Source organism: Myodes glareolus, chromosome 15, assembly GCF_982192425.1.
Source record: "Myodes glareolus chromosome 15, mMyoGla1.1, whole genome shotgun sequence".
Lineage (NCBI taxonomy): Eukaryota > Metazoa > Chordata > Mammalia > Rodentia > Cricetidae > Myodes > Myodes glareolus.
In genome coordinates this window covers 39591259-39619071 of record NC_142040.1, presented here as the reverse complement: position 1 = coordinate 39619071, position 27813 = coordinate 39591259, and the positions used below count along the sequence as shown (strand labels likewise).

Sequence of the window (27813 nt, the reverse complement as noted above, 5' to 3'; positions counted from 1 at the left end):
ATGATAATGGTCTTGAACAGATCAGAGATATAAGGAACTATCTAAACATAATAAAAGCAATATACAGCAGTCAACAGCCAACATCAAATTAAATGGAGAGAAACTCAAAGCAATCCCAGTAAAATCAGGAACAAGACAAGACTGTCTACTCTCTCCATATCTATTCAAGATAGTTCCTGAAGTTCTGGATAAAGCAGCAAGACAACAAAAGGAAACAAAGAAGATTCAAATTGGAAAGGAAGAAGTCAAACTTTTGTTATTTGCAGATGATAAGATAGTATACATAAGTAACTCCAAAAACTCTACTAGGGAACTTCTACAGCTGATAAATTCCTTCAGTAATATGGCAGGATACAAGATCTACTCAAAAAAATCAGTACTTCTCCTATACACAAAGAAGCTGAAAAAGAAATCAGAGAAAGATCACCCCTCACAACAGTCACAAATAACACAAAATATCTTGGGGTAAAACTAACTAAAGCAATGAAAGAACTGTTCAATAAGAACTTTAAGTCTTTGAAGAAAGACATTGAAGAAGATACCAGAAAAGATCTCCCATGCTCTTGGACAGGTAGGATCAACATAATAAAAATGGCAATTCTACCAAAAGCAATCTATAGATTCAATGCAGTCTCCATCAAAATCCCAACATAATTCTTCACAGACCCTGAAAGAACAATACTCAACTTCATATGAAAAAACAAAAGACCCAGGATAGCCAAATCCTGTACAAACAAAGACTCAGTCCTGTACAATAAAGGAACTTCCAGAGGCATCACCATCCCTGACATCAAGCTCTATTACAGAGCTACAGTCATGAAAACAGCTTAGTATTGGCATAAAAACAGAAAGGTTGACCAATGGAATCAAATTGAAGACCCAGATATTAATCCACACACCTATGAACACCTGATTTTTGACAAAGAAGCTAAATTATACTATGGAAAAAAGAAATGGTGTAAGATCAACAAATGGTGCTGACATAATTGAACGTCAACATGTAGAAAAATGAAAATAGATCCGTATCTATCCCTATGCACAAAACTCAAATCCAAATGGATTAAAGACCTCAATATAAATCCAGCCATGTTGAACCTGATAGAAGAGAAAGTGGGGAGCAGACTTCAATGCATGAGCACAGGAGACCACTTCCTAAATATAACACCAGTAGCACAGACACTGAGAGCAACAATAAATAAATGGGACCTCCTGAAACTGAGAAGCTTCTCTAAAGAAAAGGACACAGTCAATAAGACAAAAAGGTTCCCTACTGAAAGGGAACCCCACATCAGATAGAGGACTGATCTTCAAAATATAGAAAGAACTCAAGAAATTATATATCAAAATTCCAAATAACCCAATTAAAAAATGGGGTACAGAACTAAACAGAATTCTCAACAGATGAATCTCAAATGGCTGAAAGACACTTTAGGAAATGTTCAACATCCTTGGCCATCAGGAAAATGCAAATCAAAACAACTCTAAGATACCATCTTACACCAGTCAGAATGGCTAAGATGAAAAATACCAATGAGAGTTTATGCTGGAGAGGATGTGGAGTAAGGGGAACACTTCTCCATTGCTTGTGGGAATGCAAACTTGTACAACCACTCTGGAAATCAGTATGGCGATTCCTCAGAAAATTGGAAATCATCCTACCTCAGGACCCAACAATATCAATCTTGGGCATACACCCAAAAGATGCTCAATCATACTACAAGGACATTTGTTCAACTATGTTCATAGCAGCATTATTTGTAATAGCCAGAACCTGAAAACAACCTAGATGCTTCTCAGTCGAAGAATGGATAAAGAAAATGCGGTACATTTACACAATGGAGTACTACTCAGTGGTTAAAAAAAAAACAATAACATCTTGAAATTTGCATGCAAATGGATGGAACTAGAAAATAAAACATCCTGAGTGAGGTAACCCAGACATAGAAAGATGACCATGGTATGTACTCACTCATAAGTGGATACCAGCTGTAAAGCAAAGGATATTGAGTTCATGATCCTAAAGAAGCTACGTAACAAGGTGAACCCTAAGAAAAACATACATAGATCTACTTGGAAAGCGGAAATAGACAAGATTGCCTGACAAAATTGGGAGCATAGAGATGGGGGGATAGGGAGGGTGGAAGGGGAAGACAAAGGGAGAAGGGGAGGAGGAGGAAGAACTTGAGAGAATCGGATAGTCGAGATGGAGGAAGGACAGAGATATTTTGATTAAGGGATCCATTATGGGGCTAGCAAGAAACCTGGCACTATAGAAATGTCCAGGAATCCACAAGGATGACCCCAGTTAAGACCCTAAGCAATAGAGGAGAGTGCCTGAACTGGCCTTGCTCTGTAGTCAGACTGATAAATATCTTAAGTATCACCTTAGAACCTTCATCCAGCAACTGATGGAAATAGAGGCAGAGACCTGCATCGGAGCACTGGACTGAGCTCCCAAAGTCCAGTTGAAGAGTGGGAGGAGTGAGAATATGAGCAAAGAAGTCAAGACCATGATTGATTCACCCACTGAAACAGTCTACTTCAGCTAATGGGAGCTCACCAACTCCACCTGGACAGGGAAGGAACAAGCATAGGTCTAAACTAGTCCCTCTGAATGTGATTGACAGTTGCATGGCTGGGGCAGACTGAGGGGTCACTAGCAGTGGCACCAGGATTTATTCCTACTGCATGTACTGGCTTTTTTGGAACCTATTCTCTTTGGATGGATACCTTGCTCAACCTAGATATTATGGGGAGGGGGCTTGGACCTTCCCCAAAGCAATGTGCCTTACCCTCTCTGAGGAGTGGGGAGGTGGGGGGTGGTAGGTGGAGGGAATGGGAGTGGGAAGTGGGACTGTTACGTAAAATGAAAAAAGATTATTTTCTTTAAAAAATAAATAAATGAAAGGAAAAGAAAATTCCACCTAAGACCTCTGTGTACCTCTTGCAGTCTGTTCTGGCTTCCCACTTGGCCTGTCCCTACTGTTTCCTAGTTCGCCCTTCATTGTATCTCTCTTCACTCTCATTTGAATGGGATTAAGAGGAAGTCAAACATATTTACTTATTCAATAATTATTTCTCTACATCTTTACTTTTTGTTAGCGTGCACAAGCGTCTGTATATGTGTGTGTGTGAGGGTCAGAAGACAACTTGAGGGAGCTGGTTCTTTCCTTTTATGGTGTGGGTCTCTGGGGAGCTCAGGAGCCAAATGGATTAGAATAATTTGGGGCCTCCAAGACTCCAACTCATTAGAACAGGAATTACTAACAGATATCACAGGTGCTTGCTCTAAGGCTAGTACTGATGAGCTTTAAGGAAAAGTCTCAAGCAGCCTGGAGGTGGGTAGGTTGTCAGGGAAGACCTTGCATAACCACACTGACCATCTATCTGTGCATCCGAGAGAACAGGGTACCTCATACACAGGGAATAGTGAATGACAACATGGGGTGTGCTCGGCATTTTAATACAACAGCAAGGAGGCCAGCGTGCTTGGAGTCGGTGAGTAAGAGGGGAAGCGGTGGGGATTGAGTCAGACTGGATCCAAGGACTATGATAAAGAAGCTGTCATTCTTAATGAGATGGGAAATCATTAAAGAGTTCTGTGGGTTCTGGTTTGAGTTTTGTTTTGTTTTTGCATTAAGACAGGTCTTATTATGTAGTTCAGGCTGGTCTTAAATCCAGATCCCTTAAGGGCTGGCACCACAAGCAGGCACCACCACACTAGTTTGTTTTACAAGTATAACTCTAGCTGCTGGGTGTAGAATAGCCTAGGGTGGGAGAGACAGACAAACTTAACTGGGGGGGGGGCACTATAATAATCCAGGCAAGAGATTAATAGCTTGGCATAGTTCTTTTCAGTGGAGATGGTAAGAAGTTAGATTCTTAACTGTTTTAAAAAATAAAACAGATGCACTCTGTAGCTGGATCGGGTGTGGATGGAGAATGGTCAAAAACTATACAGTGCTGACCAGAGCAACCAAAACTGCAGCTTCTCTTTTAAGGTGAAGGAGGCTGAGAGGAGAGCAAGTCAAGCAGGTTGGTGGACAGGGATGGACACTGAAATGAATATAACAAGGATTTGATCTTTGCCAATTTGAACTTGACACATCCACAGACATCGAAGTAGAGAAAGAGAAGGTGTGAGTTGGACACATGAGAATGGACTTCATGAGGGATCTCGGTTGGAAATACAGGATTGGTCACCATAGAGACAATACATAAAGCCAGTTGGTTGTATGGCATTACTTAGGGGATAAAAGTCTTTGTGTTTTTAAGAGAGCAGAATAAATGCTTTTTTCCCCAACTACCACCTGAGAGCAAAGTTGATGACAGACATATTAAAAAGCAAAAGTTCGAAGAATACTGGGTAAGAGAGATGATCATCAGGTGAAGACTCTTGCTGCTAAGACTGACAACCTGAGTTCCACACCCAATCATTGGCTGGTTTTATGTCAACTTGGCACAAGCTAGAGGAAGGAGGCTCAGCTGAGAAATGTCTCCATAAGACCCAGCTGTAAGGCATTTTCTCAGTGATTGAGGGGGGAGGCCCCAGTACATGGAGGTTGGTGCCATCCCTGGGCTGGTGGTCCTAGGTTCTCTAAGAAAGCTGGCGGAGCAAGCCAAAGGGAAGCAAGCCAGTAAGCAGCACTCCTCCATGGCTTCTGCATCAGCTCCTGCCTCCAAGTTCCTGCCCTGCTTGAGTTCCTTTCCTGACCTCCTTTGATGATGCAGAGCGATGTGGAAATGTATGTGAATAAACCCTTTCCTCCCCGACCTGCTTTTTTGGTCATGATATTTCATTGCAGCAGTAAAAACCCTAAGACAACCAGTAGCCCACAGGCTGAAGGAGAGAACTGACTTTCAAATGCTGTCCTGGGATCTCCTCCATACACAAGCTGTGGTAGGGGCGTAAAGAAACAAATGTAATACGTAACTGTAGAAGAAACACGAATACATAAAGATCAATCGAATTTGTAAAGTGGTGTGAGTCTCATGAGGACAGTAAAGGCTCGTCCTCTCCAATGCTCTCTGAGTTTTTAATTAGCCTCTCAGAAAGCACTTAGGACATATTTCATTCTTCACACAGCCTTTAATCACAGGGTAGTAATTTTAGATTCCTAATGGAAAATGTGCCTTGTTTAATCTTCATTTCTTCCCCTTCATTCCATATAAAACTGGATAAGGAAAACGAATGATTTACCACCTACTTAAGAATTTCTTCTTTTCTGTTTCCCAGATAACTATTTATTCACCCTGGTTATACATTTTTAAAAATATATTTATTTTCTGCTTAATTATGTGTAATTGTGCCTGTGTGTCAGTGTGTGCATGTGAGTACAGACACTCACAGATCACTGGTCCCTTGAAGCTGGAGTTACAGGTCGGTGCTTGTTGACTCCATGAAGGTGCTGAAATCAAATCTGAGTCCTTTGCAAGAGTAAGAAATACTTTTAATCTCTACGTCATCTGTGTAGCCCCATTAGATATCTATTTTTAGTTTATTATCATTAGTAGAAACTTTCCTCACTAATGCTTAATAAATCACAATAGACATAATATTAAAAAAATAATATCCTGGACTATTTTTGCCAATCACTGGAAAAATTCAATACTGTCCTTTTCATCAGTTTTTTGTTTTTGTCTTTTTTTGAGACAGGGTATCTTCTATTCTGGCTGTTCTGAAACCCACAGAGATGCAGCTGCCTCAGTCTCCCTGGTGCTGGGATTAAAGGTACGTACCATCACAAAATCTTGGAAGGAAACATGCCCTTTCAAGGCCCGGGGCTTTGGAGAATCAAAGCTAATAAAGTCAAGTGTTCTAAAAAAAGTAGCCATGGTAACATAATCAACAATTTTCAGTGACTACCAACTCAATACAGCTTGAAAATCTAGGAAGGTTATAGCAAAGAAATAGGAGCTAAATAGCTCCAACTACGAGAATCAGGAAGACCAGACACTCAATGGTGAATTGAAATTTTAGGCTTCTTAATGATTGAAGAATAGAAAGAAAGCAGTCTTTCCAAACCAGCAATAGAATCGAGTACTATTTCTCAATGATTAGTTTCAAGATATTCCTGTACCAGTCACGTCCCCCTGGGGAATCTTTGTACTGTCGTGTTTCTGCGGCATTGATCAGAATTAGTCCTGCCTCTAGGTTTTCTTCCTTGGTGAAAACACTGAAACTCCCTCAGCGACACTTTGCCCCAGCAAATCCTTTCTCGGGGATGGGCAGAGACAGGTCACAGAAAACCTTGAAGGTGTGATACCCACAGGCCTGGCTCTTGAGGCAAATTTTCAACTATCCCACAAATAGGCCCGCAATCTTGCTGTCTTCTCGTTTCAGGGAGCACTTCCACATTTAAGTTGGCTCAGTCATCATCACTTAATTCAGGTTCTTCACACAGAACCCTCCCCAGAGAGGTGGAGAGGGAACTGAACCACTGGCTGGGATTGGTGGTACCCAGCAGCTTCACCATTAAATGAGGAGCCTCAGGAACTCTTGAGCATCCTGCTGGCTGTATCCAGAGAAGGAGGCAATGCATTTATGGAAGACAGCCTGGAATGGAGTAGGATTTATAGTTTCACAGGAGTCAGGGTACCAGAGGGCACCTACGTCTGCAAAGGCTTCTGTGAGCTCCTGGGCTCGGCCTTCTCTGGACATCTCTTGCGGGAAGTCCCTTTGAAGACAGAAGTACCAAAGAGGCCTGCTGCTCAAACACTGTAGCACGGTGTTCAGGAAACATGCATTTCCCAGATTTCCGAGGCCAACACAGTAAGGGTCACTTTTAAATCTATCTTCTTATTTAGTATAATTCAGTCATTTATTCACTGTTTTATTGGTGCTTTTTAAAAATGTCCTATCGATTTTAAATTTGGGTGAAACTAAATTAACTAAATTGCCACATTATAATCAGGAGGAGATACGAGACAGGTGCAAAAATCCATTTAATAATTGTAATCTTAATCTGAAAAACAATAAAATTACAGAAAAACCCATAAGGGGAACAATGATCTCTCTCTCTCTCTCTCTCTCTCTCTCTCTCTCTCTGTCTTTGATACAGGGTCTCTCTGTCTGTCTTTGATACAGGGTTTGGCCTGGAACTCACAGCAATCCTACCTGTCTCTGCTTCCTGAGTACTGGAAAGCATGGTGTGCCACCATGCCCAGCCAGGAACAATGGTTTTAATGAGCAGTATTACCAACATGTATAACAATGCTCTACGTCTCTGATATTCTAAGCATATGTTCCTTAGAAAAGTCTAGAGAATAAGTTTTTGATTTTTCAAGTGCATTATAAATTAAATGGACTTCAAATGTCAATTCAAAAATGATAGAGCCCTGGTTATCCCTAGTTGCAGAAATACCAAATATAATCCTGTTTTGTTTTATTTAATCATTTTTGTTTTTCTGAGGCAGTATCTCACTCTATGGCCAAGGCTGGCCTAGAACTCAAGGTAGTCCTCTGTTTCAGCCTCCCAAATGCTGGAATTGGCAGGTGAGAGCAATAAATTAACCTTGCATTACCTGTTTTAGACTAATGTTTCTTAGGAATCAACTTAAAGAACACATTATTGTTATTTAATTATTTCTTATTTTCACAGACTCACCTGGTACAAAAAATTCTGTTGGCACAATCCAGTGAAATTCCAGATGGAATCCTAAACGAATAGCCTTCAAGGTAACAAGGACAATCAAATAGAGGACGGATACTGTGCCTGTAAGGGACAGACAAACAAACAAGAAACTACTGATCATCTTTGTGTACCTTACAGACCGCTTTAAAAATCAGGACTGGAGGAATTACCTTTGTTAATCTTATTTTTTTTTAAAAAAAAATAGCTAGATTCTAAAGAATAAAAATAAGCCTTTTGAGTTATCAGAAAATGAATCAAAACATATGTAGTAAGGCTAAGAAACCTCAGGCATGCTCACTGACTGGGAACTGTTTAGTTAACTTAGGAATTCAGTGGCAGCAACAAACAGAATCCATTACAAAACTGTCAGTTTTATAAGAGAAGAAAACACGGAACCAACTTATTTTGTTTTAGGTATTGGGAGACGCCCAACACACTGGAAAAGTCTGCCAAGTTAATTTGAACAGATAAGAAAGCAAAAGGATAGAAATAGTAAACATTCGAGAAATGTGAACAAATGAGCAAGTATCTCTGCCACACAGAATTGTTAGCGGTGTAGAAATTAGAGGACTGTTATCTCTTAATTAAAAAAAATGTTTTTTGTAGTATTTTTGTAGTATTGGGGATGAAACTCAGCACCTTGTTGGTACACTACTAGGCAAGTGCTCACTTGGTCAGCTACATCTCTAACCCAAATCACTCCTCCTTAGGAAGGAGACCCAGTTGTTGCGGACAACCAAACCTGCTTCTGAAAGCCTCTAAGCTACTGCTCTGAGGAAGGACAACAGCAGAACATCCTGAAGCCTGGTTGGAAGGCTGAGGACCACGGGGTCTCGCTGAGCAAACCTTCTGAAAGTTCACATGCTTGTGAAAGACTTGTTCCACTGGAAAGTCTGCAGCGAGTCAGGAAACCACAAAGAGCTCTATAAACCGGACTGTGGGTTTGGAGATTAGCTGATTCAGAAAGATGAAGGCAGGAGGCCGGGCTTATGTAACAGCCGGTGTTCTCCGTGTTCACGCTGCCTTACAGCGTCCTGCTGAGGGAGACAGGCTGGAGAGACCTCTCTACCCCTTCCTTTCATCTCCTGGGAACCTGGCTACATTTTGGTGTTGTTCCTCCTACTTCCTTGATATGATGGAGAGTCTGACTATTGTGCGCTGCAACAGCCTACTGGGAGAGCTTCAGAGGGGAGGTAACATCCTACAGACCGAAGTCAACAAGTCTCTGTAAGTGCTATCTCCAGATTTCCTTTAGTTAACCAGATCTGAGCTTTCACTGGAGGTCTTTTCGTCATTAAGTAGGGTCAAAATATTCCTTTGGAGATTTCTGCAAGACAGGAGACATGCACAGAGGTCTATTCCTTTTGGAGGCCACTGGGCCAAGAAACAAAAACTCAGGAAGGGCACAAACTCAGAATAAACCTAAGAAGCCAACCTAGGGCTGGAGTGGAGCTCAGCAGTAGAGCTTGCCGCCCAGAAAACACAAGGCCCTGCTTATCTTTTTGTTTGTTTTTAAAGCCCTGGATTTGATCCCTTAGACTATATGAATGAATGAATGAACGAATGAATGAATGAACGAAAAAAAAAGCCTTAGTTGCACAATGATCTCTTATGTTTAGTTAGATGACAGTTCTGTGCAGTTACCCTCTCCCTTCCATCATCTCAGTAGCCAGGGATGACCTTGAGCTCCAGCTCCTGCCTCTGTCTTCCAAGTGCTTAGGATTAGTGGTTGTGTCACCATGCCTGGCTATGCAATACTCTTACATAGAACACAGGAACTTCCTATGTTTTCACACTTTAAAACTGAGGATTCCTATAGTAGCCGTTTTGATGTCTCCTCCTCAGACCTTAGTTTATTTCCTCTAGCTGTACTCTCATGGGAAGTGAGTTATTCAAGAAGGTTAGAATGGGAAACCGAGTAATTCATATCAAGAAAACCAACCCTGAAATGGCAAAAGGAACCTGAAATGGTTGTGTCCATTTTTCTGTGCCAAACTTTATAGAAAAACAAAAAGCAAAAGCAAAATATCACATGAATGAACAGACTAAGGAGATTCGCACAGCTGGGGAGGTGACTCTCCCCACTCATACTTCTGAGTAGTACCTTACCTAGGATATTAAATTTGGAAAAAAACGAAGGAGACTTGAAATTGAGCAGTGGCAGGAGGAGCCCTATGAGGTAGAACGGCACTGTCTTGGACTTACTCCACCACCTCTCAAACTGCTGGACTTGTGTGTCATTGTAGAAAATCATGGAGCTGTTGTCAGGATGGCCACTGCTCCCAGCGCTTGGACAAATCACTGCAAAGGCAAACAAACGCCATGTCAGAGATCGGCTGACCCAAGCCAGAGTCACTGTGCCCGGGACTGCGCCTGCTAGCTCTTAGCACCAACTTCTGGAAAGGGTTACAGAGGAACCTTAGGAATCTTTCACCTGAATATAAACAGTGAAAGGGAGTATGAAAAAAGACTTTTGAGATAGCATACCCTTGTATTAGGAACAAGAGAAAGATCCCATAAAATGTTCCTTGGCCCGATTGCTGGACAGGAAATATTGGGCTTATGGTCAGCTCAGTAATATGAGACGTACCATGCAGGTATAGTCACTACCGTACCGTATCTTTGTATGGTAGTAATGACCATAGAAAGATCAAATAATAGGCATTTTCTCTTAAAAATTTGATTAGCTTTATTATGTGGGTGTGTGTATGCTCATCACGGCACATTTGCAGAGGTCAGAGGACAACTTGTCAGCTTCTGTCCGCTCCTTCTACCATGTAGGTTTTGGGACTGAACTCAGGTCACCAGGCGTGGTGGTGGAACGCCTTTGCTTATTAAGCCATTTCACTGACCCCCTTTTTTAATAAGAAAAAAAAATCTATGTGTTAGGGAATTAAAAGCAGAAATCCCCGATCACCAGTGAAAAACTGAAGAATTTGGAGTTTAACAATCCAAAATGATTCAGTTACCCCACTTCCGGCAGCCTAAGAGTCTGTTAACCTCTGAGAACCAGGGGTCTGGAGAAAGCCTGTCTTCTCTCCCTCTTTGCCTCCTTTCTTCTCTCTTAGCATTTGCTTATTTGTAACTTGTTTGTTGTGCATTTACAGGCCACAGTCTGTGGAGGTCAGAGGGCAACCTGAAGGAGCACTTCCTCCTTCAGCCCTGGGGGTCCGTGGGTCAAGCTCAGGCTGCCAGCCTGTCACCCTCTCTCATGGGCGTATTTCCATGCTCTTTTTAGTCTTTATTCTTTTATGGTGCCAAGGCTAGAACCCAGTGCTTCCCACATGCCATGCAGATGCACTGCCACCAAATCATACTTAAGCATTTATTCTTAATAAATAAATCTATTTTGAAACCTACCACCAATAATTGTATAGCAACCCAGGAATATAAGAACAATTTTTTTCAATACCTCCAATAATTCTCTTATTTCTCTGCTAGGTTTCTGTCTGACTGACCTGTCCATTGGTGAGAGAGGAGTGTTGAAGTCTCCTACTATTAGTGTCTGTGAATTGATGACTGCCTTGAGTTCTAGAAGTGTTTCTTTTACATAAGTAGGAGGCTTTATATTAGGGGCATAGATATTCAGGATTGAGACTTCCTCCTGATGAATTGTTCCTGTTATGAGTATAAAATGTCCGTCTCCATCTCTTCTGATTGATTTTAGTTTGAAGTCAATTTTGTTGGAAATTAGAATGGCCACACCTGCTTGTTTCTTAGGTTCGTTTGCTTGAAAAACCTTATAAATGGGATCCCAGGTCCAAGGAGAGATCCCCAGATTGTTCTCTGGACAGAGGAGAGGGTGCCTGAACCGGCCTTGGCCCATAACCACACTGATGAATATTTTGCTTATCACCATAGAACCTTCATCTGGCGATGGATGGAGATAGAGATAGAGACCCACATTGGAACACTGGACTTAACTCCCTAGGCCCAAACGAGAAGCAGAAGGAAAGAGAACGTGAACAAAGAAGGCAAGACCAGAGGGAACCTTCACCCGACGATGGATGGCGATACAGACAGAGACCCACATTGGAACACTGGACTGAGCCCCCCAAGGTCCAAATGAGGAGCAGAAGGAGGAAGAAAATGAAAAAGGAAATCAGGACTGTGAGGGATGCGATCACCCACTGATACAAGGGGACTGATCTAATGAGAGTTCACGAAGGCCAGTTGGACTGGGACTGAACGAGGACGTGATCCAACCAGATTCTCTGAATGTGGCTGGCCCGGAGTCTTTCTGAAAAGCCATTGACAATGACACTGGGACTTGTTTCCTCTGCATATACTGGATTTTGGGGATCCAGTCTGTTTGGATACTCACCTTCCTGGACCTGGAGGGAGGGGGGAGGAACTTGAACTTCCCACAGGGCAGGAAACCCTGACTGCTCTTAGGGATGGAGAGGGAAGAGGAGAGGGAGTGGGGGGAGTGGGAGGGTGTTGAGAGGAGGGGCGGAAATGAAAACTTTTATAATATAATAAAATTACTTTCTAAAAAAAAAAAAGAACAATTTTTTCCCCCAACCATTTACCTAACTTGGAGTTATGCGTTCTATTTTCAAATTGTTTTGGGAGCAGAATTGGGGACAAGGAAACAAACTGAATTCCACACCACTTACCAGGGTTGCTGTCATTGGTTCTCAGTATAGTGTCGGTGTCATTAATGTGATGAATGAAATCTAAAAGACAAATATAGTTACACAATGAATGAACCATGCCAGGTCCCATCATCACCTAAGGTCTTCTGTTCATGAAAACGGTTATTTACTGTATATAATATTATTGAGTACACTGACCCCAGACTATTTCTTAGTTACATAGTTTCATTTTTAGTATTCTTTGCCCATTGGAATGATAATGTTATTTACTTCATAGACCCATATGGAAACATTTACAAAATCCAGGGCTTAAAAAGGAAGCTACTTGAAAGAGCGAATTAATGGTACTTAAAAGGTCTGTAAAGAAGATAGATACAATTTTTCCCTATACTTAAATTAATTTATAGCAGTACAGCTACATTTTATGTAAAGTTCTCAAGTATGCCAAAAGGGAGACCAACAACCACACATGGCCAAGCCTATTTGGAAAATCACCTAACATTTTCATAAGGAACAGTGCACACTTTTACAAAGCTATTTCATAGGGAACAGTGCACACTTTTACAAAGCTATTTCATAGGGAACAGTGCACACTTTTACAAAGCTATGTCATAGGGAACAGTGCACACTTTTACAAAGCTATGTCATAGGGAACAGTGCACACTTTTACAAAGCTATGTCATAGGGAACAGTCCATACTTTTACAAAGCTATGGCTGTACAGTAATCATCATTCCCGCAAGAACTGCTGAGTTAGATGGAAAGACGTACAAAAGATGAAGGCGTGTGCCGTCAATGCCTGAGCATGCATGTGAGTATGTGGATGGGTAAACAGTGTGGTCGGTCTGTCTGTCTGTTTTGAAACAGGGTCATGCTTTATACCAAAAAAATAAAAAACTATAGCTATAACAATATTTGAATTAGAGGAGTGAGGAACATGGTTTCTCAATGAATGTGATAATATTACTAAAAATTCATTCCTGAGGGGAGGAAAAAACTTACTTTTTAAAAACATAATGCACAGATAGATAAACACTTTATAAAAAGGTCTATCTGTGATATTAAAACTTCACTGGAGGGACAATTAGAATAAAATGGCTAAAAAGTGTTCTCAAGAAATATTAATTTTTCGTAAAGTGGGAGAGTTAGACAATCCTGTCGCAGACTAGTCTAGACAGCACAATGCTGACAGCTGGTAGAGATAAGTGACAGGAACACGTGGATTCTGTTTCCTTAGTTTGTTTTTTGTTTGTTTGTTTTGTCTTTTGTTGTTGTTGTTGTTTTTTCAAGACAGGGTTTCTCTGTGTAACAGTTCTGGCTCTCTTGAAACTCCCTCTGTAGACCAGGCTGCCTCAAACTCAGAGATCTGTCTGTCTCTGTGTCCTGAATGCTGGGATTTAAGGTGTTCGCCACCACCACCCAACATGGATTCCTTATATTCGTCTGTTTATTTTGTACATGTTTGAATGTTTTAATAACAAAAAGTATGTATTGAAAAAAGTATGTATTGTATATTAAATTGAAAATACATTTAGAAAACCAAATTAAGGTATCAAGAAAAGTGCTCACAAGTATGTATCAAGAAATTTATCAAGAAAAATTTAAGAGACAGTAAACAGAGACTTAAACTCTCCTATGATCGTGGACAGAAAAGCTCAATGTCCTGGCACAGTGTCTTTCCACAGCAATAAATCTAATGCAGTTCTTATTAATCGTAAGCCAATAGCCTAATAGTATTAATTATGGTATGGTGACTGAAAAACTCAATGCAACTTCAATCAAAATCTAATTATATTGTTATAGAATCTGACAAGATAGTTGATTCTAAAATGTATATAAAAGACTCAAGGACCTTGATGCAAAGCAAAGAAAAACAAAAAAAACCAAACAAACAGAAAACTAAAAATGACTAATTTGAAAGTAAGATTAAAAACAAAACCAAACAGAGAGCCCTGACTAGACTCACCCATGACAGTGGACACGCTCTGCTAAGATGTCTACAGCATGATGGTGATATGTGGTTAGTATCTGATCAGATCTGACCCTGAAACACAAGTGGTGGGCGGAGAGAACATACTCCTACAAGGTCTCCTTTGCCCTCCACACGTGTGCCCTGGATGTGTGCATCCACCCACATAATATGTACACACACCCATACACAATACTAATAAATGCCAAAAAAAAACCCTTAAAATGAACGTCCTCCATCCAAGTTAAAAAAAATACTACAAAAAGCACTTGAACTGAGTTGTTAATAGCCTCTTCAGAGTTCTAGAGCTGATTTGAGCAGGTAACAGTTCTGTGGCACATAAAGGTATGTAAATAATATATAATTTAAATTTCATTATTCTACTGTTTTCAACTTTCATCTCCTACTGTTTCAGTGAGTAAAATTGGTTTACTGTTCAAACATCCAATTCTTCAACAACAAGTACCAGTGAATGTCATACATTTTTCTGTTTCAGTACTAACGTGTTGTGGAAATGCTTTATACTAATAGGAGATTTAGCAGGAATATCACTTCTTAGAAGCTAATGTATTTGGGGAGGTCACACACTCTGGTGTGGAAGTTACTGCTGCTGTTCTGCTAAATGGACATGATGTGCCTGTTAAACTGCCTTCTAGAGAACCATGTTTATGCCCATACACAGCACCGAAGTCAGCTTTGGTCAGAGACTTTCCTTTTGCAGGGGTCAGTGGTAACTGCGGAGACTCATAACTGGCCAAAGTGCTGAGAATAAGTGACTGCTGAATGCCCAGTCAGAAGTGGGACAACTATAACACCCTCTCTAAGGCTCAGGGAACATTCTGGAAGGAGAACCAGAAAAACCCTAAGGAGACAGAGGAAGTTAGCGGCAAATGGTGCACTGATTTCTGGGAATGACATGTTTTGTCATCTTGAACTTAAAACAACAGATGTAATAGCTTCAAGACTGGGCTTGTCAATACATTTTCACGGAAGGAGGAAGGGCTCTTGGGACCCACCCCTTCATGAGAATATATATATATATACACACACATATATATATATGTGTGTATATATATATATATATATATACATATATATATATGGAGCTAACCATTGATGGGGAGGGAGAGACATCTCTGTTAGTGGTGCAGACATTGCTCAAGTGCATGTGCTTCAGTAAACCAATTTTCACCCATGTTTGTGAAAGCAGCCCTAATGAAACTCACTGGGTGACCAAAAAACAAAAAGACATAAAAATAGAAGGGAACGCGTGGCTAAAGGGAGTAAAGGAGAACAAGAAAACATAACAAGAACGGAATATGATAAAAAAATACATTATGAAAATGTCAGAATGAAACCCATTATTTATGTAAAAAAATTAATGCTTATACATATGATATTTGATATCTTAAGTATACAAAAGCTGAATCAAGCACATTACCCAGGATTATATAATACTTTACATATAAAAATGAAAGGCTAGAGCTAAAATATTACAATGATATTTGAGGGTAACTTTGTTAAAAATTATATTGATACTTACTGAAAATAAACTTTCCAGTATTAAAAAGAAAATTAGACATAAGCACCCAATAAACGATCATTGCTCCAATGAGAGACACTAAGGAAAAAAGGAGACTTGACCATTGCCCAAAGGAGCCAAAATAATGTTTGCAGACATCTGGATATTCCCAGGTAGTTGTGTCCAATGTACCTGAATAAAAATGGAAGAGAAAGAATAAGACTAGATATTGGTCACATACTCTACATTTATAATTTGTATTCCCCCAACTAATTCAAAATATTTAGCAAAAGATTATGGCTACTTTACCAACAAATACAAGAACGGATTATGGAAAAACTAGCAATTAAAATGTTATAAAACAAAACAAATCTGATCAATGAGATAATATAATCTGAGAAGTATAGCATCAAACTTTTATAACTAAAAAAAAACATGTGGTAACTAGGAGTAGGAAAACCAATTAATAAAAAACAGAATACTCTCTTTAATTTTTTGAGATGTTGTCTTGCTGCACAGTCCAGGCTAACCTAAATTTACAGCAATCCTCAGATTTCTGGGATTGTAGGCGTAAGTCATTCTGTTAATGCATTTAAAACACTACTTAACAACATGAAGGAAAGTTGTCTTGAGTCACAGTTTATGCTACAAGTCAATTTAAACTTTAGATAACCAAGTTAAGAATTTAAAAGTAAAGGTAGGCATAGCTAGGCATAGAAGAATGCCCCTGTGATTCCAGATGTTAAGGCAGGGGTGTGTGAACTTAAGGCCAGCCTGGGCTACACAGTGAGTTTGTGACCAGCCTGAACAACATACACATAGCAAGATGGAGCAACAGGAGACTAACAAGTTAAAGTAAGAAAACAGTACAGAAATCTAATATGAAAGGTTATCCTTCTATGAATTCAACAAGAAACAGAAGTGCAGTAGGAAGATAGACAGGCTTACGAAAGCCAAATACTGAGAAAGAAATTCATGAGAAACTACAGATAAAAACTAACTGCAATATCATATAACGTACTTAGCAGAACTATAACAGCACTAAGGAACTTGGGGACAGATGGAAAAAGAACACAAACAAATGATACAATTAAAGAAATCACACTGCTTTGTGAGCACAAGAAACAACAGAACAGAACACAGGAAATAACGGCAGGCTTCAAACCCTACCACTCAGGGACAGCTGGTACTGCTGGGAGTTAGCGCAGCTCTAAGAAAGAAACTTTAACTTAACAACTACCTTTTCTTCCTTTTGTATTTTTGAACTGGGGCTTCAACCCATGTAGCTTTGCACATACCAAATCTGTGCTCTGCAACTGAGCTGCATCTCCAGCCCACACTTTTTTTCCCTTAGGAGTCAAAATTTATAGAAAGTAATTTTTAAAAATCCACAAAATACGTCCAAATTATTTTTAGAGAGTATTAGAATAGCAAACAACAGTGGAGGTCATAAATGTGTTACAGTACACAATCATTAATCAAATAGAGTAGAGTCACAATGTACAATGCACAGTCATTCAACCAACCAACCAAACAACAAAGATAATAATGGTGACTGCACCCATAAAGTTCCCTTTAAAAAAAGGGATGAAGTGGGAGACAAGATTCTAATAAAACATACTAAATTATAAGAATTTATATAAAAAACACAAAGACATTTGTATAAAAAGAACACAAAAATTATTTGCTTTTCTATGGTTGAGCTATTGTAATAGTAATTTGTCTCAATATTTTGGTACAGAATAAGAATAGAGATAGATACAACACAAGATTATCTTAACTGCCATCAAATTATAGTCCCTTTCTCTACGATTCCATGGTCTGTGCTGCTTTAAGTTAATTGCTGTCTGGTGACCAAGCAGGGGCAGGTTCTATAGGCATCAGGTAAAACACAGCAGCCAGTACAGGGCAGAAAGCAGCAGTGAAGCCCACACTGAGCATGGTGGTTTGCATCTAGATAACCAACGACCACTGGTTGGGACGAGCAGACGGCTCAGCTAGTGAAGGTGTTGCTCCTGAGTCAATCCCTGGATCCACATGACGGAAGCCAAGAACCAGCTCCCAAAAAGCTGTTCTCTGATCTCCACACACTGAGGCACTTATACGCCCATACACATACACAAACATACACACCCTACACACATAAATTAATGTAAGTGAAAAGAGAATTTTAGAAACAATGACAGTTCGAGAAAAGCCACTTCAGCTGTGGTAGCAGTAGGTGCGTCTATCCCTGCTTCTCTGGAGCCAGAGGTGGGGGACCAGTGAGTCTGTGAGTGTGAGGTGGGGGGAGCACTGGAACAGCCTGGGCAACAGAGTAAGAGCGCTCTTAAAAAGACAAACAAAAATTAGCAATTGTGCCAAATACTCAACTAGTTTCCTAAGGGGGTATATAGTGGGATTGTCTGTCTGTCTTGCTGTGTGTATTATGGCCCTCAAGTTTTGTCCAGTGAATCTTTTCTAGTCTAATAGCATTTGTACAGACACTGGGGTGCTAGAATAAAAAGAAACAACCACAAAGAAAGGAAAGACATTCTAGTCTATAAATGTCCGATTAAGAATGAACTCTGAAGGATAGATAACAAGCTTATATAGCCACAGCACAAAGAAGTTCTTCATGAATGATGGCTGATAGCCATCTCGTTGATTAGCAATTACATCACTAATGTGTGGGTGGAGAGTGTCACTGTAACTTTGATGCATGATATTCATGGGTTTGTTTCTCTATGGACTACTTCAGGTGTGGACTCTACCTTGGAGCATGTGGCTTTTTCAAATGTCCTCTTGACTACCTGCCAGGATGATTTCTGGTAATGCCCTGGAACTTTGTGATATATTTATTTTAAAGTTTTTATATCTTCCGTATTGATCAGGAAAATCTCAATCACTAGTTTATGTGCACGACCTCCTAAATTTTCTTCTAATATCTTTATGGTTTGATTTTTTCACATTTTAGTCTGAATACCATCTGGAATATATTTTTATACAAGGGTTCATGCAGCATTTTTCCTCCCATTTGATGCTTAGTTTTACAGATACCAAACAGTACATACTAAGCTCATAAATCTGAAATTTACGTTTCCTTTTCCAGTCTAGTTTTGATAAAGATAATTATTTTTTAAATTTCATGTGTATGAATACTTTGCCTGCATGCCTGTGTAACATGTGTGTACCGGGTACCTGAGACATTTGATTCCCAAGAACTAGAGTTACTGATAGTTATGAAATGCCATGTAGGTGCAGGGAACCAAACTTGGGTCTTCTGGAAGAGCGGCCAGTGCTTTCAGTCACTTAGCCATCTCTCTGGCTTTTCCACTTTATTTTCTTCCTATTTCTAAGACAGTAGCTTTCTGCTTTATCATAATGGTTTTATAGTCTGTTTTAATACCTGGTAAGTCTGATTCTTCCACACCACTGTTTTTTTCTAATTTTCTTGGCTCTGTTTGAAATGGAATAGAATTTATACACTTGATTTTTTATGGTTTACAATGGTGAATCTTTGAAACCACATGACTTTTTTTTTTAATTTGTGCAGATTTAGTTCTTGTGTTCAGGTCGTTTGCATTTTTCTCCCATCAATTGTGTTGTGCTAAATTTTATCTAAGACCGTTAGAGTTTACAGCTTTAAGGGTTTTATCACTATAGAATGCTGTTGGTCCTGGCTTGAGGATAAACAGTCTTTAATTTTTTAAAAGTAGTATTTTCCTTAGAGCTTTACTAAGAAAAGGAGGATGAACTCCATCAAATGCCTTTGGGGGTATCTATTGATGCAACCATAGATTTTACCTTGTTAGTGTAGTGAATAGTGTTGGGTTTCTTCATAGAATATCCATCCTGTCTCATTGGAACAATCCTATTTTAAACACAGACTATTATTTTTGTACATCGCTGATTCTATCAAATAATGGTTGTAACTGTTTCCTTTCTTTCTTTTTCTTTTTTTATGTCCTGTTAGGCTTTGCTTTCGGATTGGGCTGACTTTGTAAAATGAATTGATACAAGGTCACCCTTTTAAATGAGAGCACTGAAGAAAAACAGGCCTTACCCGTGACAGTCAGAGGGAACGCAGGGGAGGCCATGTCCCTCTGCACAGACAGGCTGATGTAAGATCCATACTTACTGCACGTGTATAAAGAGCTCTTCCCCTTTCAGTCAGACCCGAAACCGCAGAAACCAAGGCTAAACAAACTCAACTTGGAACTTGAATGGCTTTTAAACAAGACTTCTCCCAAGATTTTAAACAATACTCCTCAAGTGACTAAGGCAAACCAGAGGCAGGTTTAAACATGCTAATAAGACTGAATGAAAAATACATGGCTGCCAAGCCCTAAAAGTATTTATGGTTTTTTTTTTTTTTTTTTTTTTGGCAGAGTCTCATGTAGTAAAGTCTGGCCTTGAACTCCTTACGTAGCTGAGAATAACCTGGGCCTTCTGATTCTCCTGTCTCTCTCCCAGATTCTGAGATTATAGGCATGCACCACCACACTCAGTTTAAAATCTGTGAAAACGACTTAAAAAGATGTTTCCGTGTAGCAGCATAGACTGTCCTGGCTGCTTGGGAGAATGAAGGGGGGGTGGACTGGGTGACAAGTCATTTCTCCTCAAGACTGCAACCAGCCCTAGCACCAACAAGGCCCCACTTCAAGCTTAAAAACAACAACAAAAAGATTATCCTCCTGATTCCCTGATCCAGAATTTATACAGATGAGTAGTTTATACAACTTTAAGAATTGTTTACACTTTCATATTTTTCTGTTGATACTTCATGTTTTTAGGTCTGCTATGAATAGGTCAAAACAAGTTCTTAATAATTATGACAAAGGCTTTATTTTTAAAATATAACATTTTTGGGCCAAGGAGAGGGAGAGGCACTAGCCACCAAGGTTGAGTTAATCTTCAGGCCCCCAATGGTGGAAGGAGAGAAAACTGCTTCCATCAAGTAGTCTCCTGAAGCCCATACTCACTCATGAACACAAAAACGTAATCATTTTTGTAAGCGACACCTTCATTATTCTCACAAGGACATCAGCATTAATTTATTCTCCAAAGAACTCCCAGTTCTGAATTTCAGAGGGAGCCAGAAATTTATAATCAGACTGGTCAGCAGAAAGCTAGGAATTACGAGAGGAAACAGAGCTGGTGCCAGCAAGATGGTTCAGGAGGTTAGGGAGCTGCCGCTGACCCTGAAACTCTGAATTTAACCCCAGAGAATTCATGGTGGGAGAAGAAAACTGATACCTTCAAGCTGTCCTTTAACCTCCATGTGGGCATTGTGGCACAAGTACGCACACAGAAATAAAAAGTGAAAGGAGACAGCTGACACGCACAGTCACACAGTATACACAGCAGGATCTGCCTCGACAGAAAAGTTTGTTGATTCACGGGGCAACGTATTGTTACTTACATATCATACTCCGTGATTTCACCACTCTATAGCAGCAATAAAGTGTTAGAAGGCCCATCAGCACAATGATACACATTCCAGTAGTAAATCCAGCCTTTTGAAAAAAAAGTTAGGTTCCTTTCATTATGTAAGAATAACTTCATATACAAATACATTGTTATCCTAAACAATTATGATAAAAACACGACAATGGAGAAATGAAAAGAACTTCTGCTTTTTAAAGAGAATTTTATATAAATAATGAAACGTCAAATATAGTGGTCATTTTTTTTACAGTGTTAGTATTTGGACACAGGACCTCATGTAAGCTAGGAAAGCGAGCTATCATTGAGCTATGTTCCCAGGCCCAAGCAAAGTATAAAGTAAAACATTTCAAAGTTATTAATCTATTTTGGAGACATATGGAATAAAAATAGGATGACTTAAAATTTGATATGTAGCCCAAACTGGTCTTGAACTCATGATCCTGTTGCCTTGATCTAAGTGTTTGGATTACATATACAGAAAAAATTTCAGGGGTTGGAGAGATGGCTCAGCAGTTAAGAATGCATACCAGCCTTTCAGGGCGCTGGAGCCTGGTTCCCAGCACTCATACTGAGTGGCTCACAACTGTCTGTAACTCCAGCTGTAGGAGGATCCAACACCGCTGACCTCCACGGACACAGACAGTTAGTTATATGCACATACCCACATAGAGACTCACACCATATACACAATAAAAAAAATAATAAATCTTAAAAAATTTTCAGATTAAAGTGTACTCAATATTACCTGTTTTATGCCCCAAGGAATACTTAGTATAGATGTTCCCATCATGGTATTCCAGATCATAAAACTGAAAAAATAATAGCAATAAAATATGAAGTTGGGCTTCTCAAACATTTTAATTAAGTCAGAACTGATTAACCAGTTATTTTCATTCACAAACAGGTTAGTTTTACTCACATCGTCACTAAGCTGCTGTTTTTACCGTAGCCTTCAGTGTAACTCTGGAGTTTATAGGCAGAGCCCAGTGGACTGTACACATAGCATTCCTCTAGAGCTGGGACTACGTGGTCTGGAGCAATCTGGGGGAAAAGAAAAGAGAAACATCAGAACCAGTAAATGTACAAAAAGGATGCGTTCTACAAAGAAACTGACTAGACACACTTATAGGATTGATGTTGGACTGAAACAGCCGGGAGGCTCTGGCTGATGGGCTGCTCTTAGGCAGATGCCAGGGAGATAACTTGTCTATTGCACATCTGGGCCTTTGCCCTCGCTACCTGTCTCAAATGTGTGGTCCTCCTCTCCTGTTTTTGCTATGTGAGTGTTGGGATTATAAAACCCTCCAGCATGCATATCTTTAAGACACATTTTGGACATATTTCTAAGTATCATGAACATTGAACACTCTGCATCCCTGATTAAGGAATTAAAAGTTACTTTCCTCAAATATAGTGGTAGATGTAAAGGAGCAAGAATGTCTATCATCAAAGTACTTTTCACATTCACAAGAAAGAAGGAAGCAAAGAACAAAATGAAAGCACAGAGAGGCCGTCCTTCAGTGAGGAGCTTTTTAAGAACTAAGTGGTGTTACTTAATTCTGAGGTGAAGGTGGTTTTAGAAGAAATAGACAGGAATCTCAGGCTAAGGAATTGAGGAACCAATGGAGAGTAAGTAAAGAAATAGTACATAGACTAATTTTTAAATGTGCTGAGTAAGAGAAACAGGTAAAGAAACTTAATGAATGGTAAAACAGGGGTTTTAGGAGCTGAGGACACTGAAGTGGACAAGCAAAAGGGAAGGAGGCGACAGAGAAGCAGCAGGTGTAGCAAGGAAGACCGAAAGGATGTACCTACACACTCACTTTTCACACCACTTCTACAGTTCCTCTAACCCCACCTTTCTGTTCTGGAGGGGAAACCCACCCTGTTTTCTGATGAAACTGCCCATCTCCTGAAGGCTGTTCTTAGAGAAGAGGAAGTTCTCAAAGGCATGGAACCTGACGAGTGTGAATTAGTGTGAACCTTCTCACATGTAACACCTACATAGACATTTGTAACTTTGTGCTAGGTTTCTTATCTGAGAGGGAAGTAACAGCCTCAAACTGTCTCAAATTCCAGTTGGACATGTGAAGCAACTGGACAAGACTGGAAGGCATGACAAAATGAAGTGTTCAACTCTGCGCTGTACCATCTCACTGGATTAAACTATGAGAGCCCAAACAGCTGGGGGAAGACTCCAAGGAAGAGATGGAGTGTCGGCCTTAGTAGGAAGAAAGGGCATAGAGTATCAGCACACAATGTCACATCCTTCTCTTTCAATGCAGTGAGATAGTGCTGTCTCTGTAGGAGAGAATACCCTAAATGCTATGCACGGTGTGGCTTCGGAAACAACTAGTTCCTAGAGACACAGACAGATGTACATGTGAAAACGTCTCTCCTCACCTACATTCCTCTAAGATTAGCTTGTCTTCTGCCATGAGTAAAAAGGGGGAAAAAAAGTGCACTACTATGCCATGTCAAGAAGAAAAACGCTAGAGCTCATAAAGCAAATGGATGGGAAAAACAAGTAAAACCAAAACTTATAAGGAGCATGGTCCAACAATAGGTAGAAAGTTCTGGTTGTGTTCTCACACTGATATACACAAAAGGGACGAAAAACCTACTCCATGTTCACTTCACCTAACCTGTGCCCTGTGCTTAGTCTCTGGGTCTGGTTTATGCATGGGAAGACGTGGAAGATGGGGTGCTCTTAGGAGGCATGGGAAAACTGTGGCAATGGTCTAGGGTGGTACTGTCATCTGAGTGTTCCGAGGACACACACAAGGATCTTGCTGACATATGGACTATGCTTCACTGGTTCTGACTAAGCCCCACACAATGAGTGCCTTTTTACTAAGCTCTCAATGACGCTGACGATGCTGATCTGTATATATATACATGTGTTTATTAGCAAGGATCTAGGAGATGCTGGGAGAAAACTTTCTCCCCTCTCCAGTTTAGAACAACAATAATGGGAATTTTCATAAATGAAAAAGTATACATATTTTTATGAAGTATATATACATTTGGTAACAGTGATTTATTGTTCTTCTCCAAAACATACTTTTAGGGAAAATGATTTTGGGATTTTTCAGAAAATGAATGTATATTTATACAAATTCATTAGAAATGAATTGATCACATTAACTTTGGTGACCGTGTAGATGTGCTAAAGTCACCTCAGTGTCAGTTAACAAAGGGTTACAACTCAGTGCACAGCATTGACTGGATTTCCAGGCAAGTGATATTTACTCAGCCCTAGGTGATATCTCTGAAGTCTGCTTCTAAGAGAAGAGCATTTGGAGAGAATGTCAGACCATAACCTCAAATCCCATACAGATTTAGGTAATTCTATAATGGACTCCACCATCAATATTGCTGTAAAGTCCTGGGTGGGCAGAGGGGGAATAAAAAAAAATAAAAATTGTAAAAAACTATTCTGCACATAACATTTTAGAAGTCTTCTTTTGAGATTTTAGAGCCAGGTGTGGTAGTTCATGGCTGGAAACCAAGGAGAGAACACAAGGAGTTCAAGGTCACTCTTAGACATGTAGAGTTGGAGGTCAGCCTGGACTCCAGGAGATGCTAGCCAAACAAACAAAGACAAGGAGGTCTTAATGCTTACTTCACATAGCCATTATGGGGGTTAAACCGGAAGGCCATGGTCAGGTGGTACCCATTCCTTGCCCTTGGTAGACATTTAGTGAAGGCTAGAGGCCAATTGTTTTCTTCATTTTTGCTAAGATTGACTTTTACCATATGTTTTAACCTTTTAAATTTCCCAGTATTTCACATCTGATCACTGTTATAAGCAACAGATTAATTATATATTTTTAAATTCTAAAATAATAAGACAGACTTCTGACAATCATGACTTTATAAGCTATGGTCCCTAATGCAAATTACCATTATTGTATTTACAGCCCTTCCCTAAAATTTTTTTTCAATGTTTATAAGACAAAACAATGACCTGTAATAGTATATGGTCTGCATAGGCTAATTTTTTATTTGTGAAAGAAAATGCTAAACAGAAAACTATCATGTATATATATGAGCAGATTTGTTTTTAACTCCTATAGAAAATGTATGTAAATATTTTTCCTTGTAGCTTCAAACTTAGAAATCAAACAGACTAGCCAGAATCTCGTGTTTTCAGTCAATGATCTAAGCTGGTGTTTCAAAAGAAATTTATCTTCCTCAGAGCTCTTGGTATCCGAGATAAGCAGAAATTAAAAATAAAGAAAATGCTCCAAGCTATTATCAACAGAGTTTCAAACATGTCTATGCCAGGGTAGATAAGCACGAATGAGCCTGAAACTCAGATTAACTACTACTTAGACTTTGCATGATGCTATCTTTGGAATACCCCCAGCGAAAAGTTCAACCCCTGGGAGTTGCCCTGGGCTTTGGTGTTTACTGTTCACTTCAACTCTACTTTGGACAAGCAGCAGAGCTTTGCCTCTTACCAGTGCCTTGTCTGCAGGAGTGGTGAGCCGGCTGTAGTAATGAATCCGCTTGTTCATAGCAGAGGCATGGTCACTAACCCTCTGAATGACATCATTCACATTGACGATGTTTGTAGGCTCTATATAGAAAGGCCTAAAGAAGGGAATATATACTTGACAAAAAATATTCAGGCAAAAATTCTGGAAGTCAGCCATTGCAGAGAATAACTTCTTGTCCTCCATTTGAAATGGGATGCACAAAGGCAAGGCATTCACTTCTCACTTTTGGTGGGAAAAGAGAATGTCACAAAAGAAGTATTATCCTACCCACAGAATACAACGTTTGTCTCATAATGCTTTTACTTTAAACACACTTGAATCTTAAGGGATTTAGCAACAGAGTTGAGAGAACAGAAAAAATTTAAGAATCATTAATGAGAAATATAGCAAAGAAAAACAAAATGTATCAGCTGTTGGTCTCCCACAGTGTAACTTAGATAGAAACAGCTTTGATTAGTCTTTTTAAAACACTTCTGGCACTAAATCAGAGAAATTACAGACGAAAATGCCCCTCTACTGAAGAGTCTCTGCTCCTTCCTCTATAAGCCAAAGTTACTTCCTTTGACAAACAAAATTCCTGCTTCTCAGATCATGTCCTAGCCAACCTCTCTCTTTGTGTGACCCTCCAAAGCGGTTCAAATGGCACATCACAGCACCAGAGAGAGTCTGCCTCACCTACTTTTCTTGGATCTTGCTAACATACTCTAATACCTATTTTGTTCGTGTTTTTCTCCTCCCCGACTATGTCCCAATGAGCTGCAGTTTCTGGCTTTCAGTCAGCATCTCTAGTCAGCCCCTTAGTGTCTTTCTGAAACTCCCTCACTTGCCTTCTAAGTTTTCAGTAATAGACAGTCCATGGAAAGACAAGGCAGAACCGCATGGAGCGCCGCGTCCCTCCGCCAAGCCTCAGACCCTCCGCAGTGGAAGTCACACCATGTCCTGAACTGTGGCTGCTGCTCTTTCACAGTTAATTCTTGCACACTGGCAAGAATTAACGAAAACCGAACCCCAAGAGGCAATCCTGGTCTCACATGGCTCGTTTGCACTCCAAGTTTTGAGAGAAGCTAATGACACTGGGGTTGGTGAGTGACTTGGGAGACTCTGATGACCTAAACTTGTGGGGTGCAACTGAAAATCCAAGTGAATGAAGCTTCTATTTCTGCTATTTTTCTAACAAACCCTGTGATATGGTAGGTGTTGAGTTTAGTTTTCTCTAAGTGACATACATAACCGTTGAGTCATCTGTTACTTATTCTCCATGACAACATCCAAATAAAGGTATCAACTAGTCAGTGGATAATAACTAGAGTTTAATGGATAGTAACTAGAACATTTAAAAAAGCAAATACATGGGCAGAGAGAGCAACATGACATATTATATATTAAACACACTGGCAAAGGCATTAAGTGCTATCAATAAATTTTAAGGGGATATAGTGAAAATAAATGGGAAAGAGGCTAAACAATCTCTACTTATACACTTGCTTACTATAACCTAATATAACCATAAACTCAAAAGTGTTATGATGTGATATATATTATTTCTGTTTCCACTGTGACATTCAGTGATACTTAAAGGGCAATGTAAAATAAAACTATTGATATCTGGGGCTAGGGCAATGGTTCAGTTAGTAAAGCGCTTGCTGAATAAGAATGAGGAACTGAATTTAGATCTCCAACGCACAGACAAGCACAGACAAGCACACATAAGACCAGTTCTGGGGGTGGGGGTTGAGGTAGAAACAGGTGAATCACTGGAGCTCACTGGCTAGTCAATCTAGGGAAATTGATGAGCTCCAGGTTCAATGAGAAATCCTGTCTCCAAAGAAAAGGCAGCGTTCAATGGAGGAAGACGTTCAGCATTGACTACTGGCCTCTAACTCTCTCTCTCTCTCTCTCTCTCTCTCTCTCTCTCTCTCACACACACACACACACACACACACACACACACACACACGTGGGTGATGTTACATTGGGAAGCTCAAACTCTACAGGGTATTCCTGTAGAATCAGTGCTAATAAAATTCAAGAATGCTAATTTAAGGCAGATACTTAGGCTACTAAAAAGGTCTAACATTGGTAAAAAGAGGTATAGATGTTACTCTTGTAGCTTTTTACTCTGAAATTCAATGGCATTAAGATCAACCACTGGGCTG

At 39.8% G+C, this 27813-nt stretch overlaps 1 protein-coding gene and 1 long non-coding RNA gene across 8 annotated transcripts in view; one reads left to right on the top strand and one right to left on the bottom strand.

The window, feature by feature from the left end:
- Slc38a9 (solute carrier family 38 member 9) overlaps positions 1-27813 on the bottom strand; it is an 84573-nt gene that overhangs the window by 26086 nt on the left and 30674 nt on the right. For 6 of the 7 annotated variants that reach the window (XR_007233837.3, XM_048443022.3, XM_087896889.1 and 3 more), the window contains 8 exons: positions 25619-25751; positions 22072-22193; positions 21898-21961; positions 21127-21220; positions 15744-15914; positions 12254-12313; positions 9744-9935; positions 7608-7715 (listed from right to left, as the gene is read on the bottom strand). Coding sequence is in view for 6 of the 7 variants with exons in the window: in XM_048443022.3 (XP_048298979.2) it covers positions 7608-7715; positions 9744-9935; positions 12254-12313; positions 15744-15914; positions 21127-21220; positions 21898-21961; positions 22072-22193; positions 25619-25751 (944 nt within the window). In the remaining variant the exon portion in view is untranslated. The remainder of the gene's footprint in view (positions 1-7607; positions 7716-9743; positions 9936-12253; positions 12314-15743; positions 15915-21126; positions 21221-21897; positions 21962-22071; positions 22194-25618; positions 25752-27813) is intronic. The other variant, XM_048443028.3, reaches the window with a different exon arrangement.
- The window catches only part of LOC146891592 (uncharacterized), a 52245-nt gene continuing 32899 nt past the window's right edge, over positions 8468-27813 (top strand). Inside the window, exon 1 of the long non-coding RNA XR_014997056.2 lies at positions 8468-8861. This is a non-coding gene — a long non-coding RNA (uncharacterized LOC146891592). The remainder of the gene's footprint in view (positions 8862-27813) is intronic.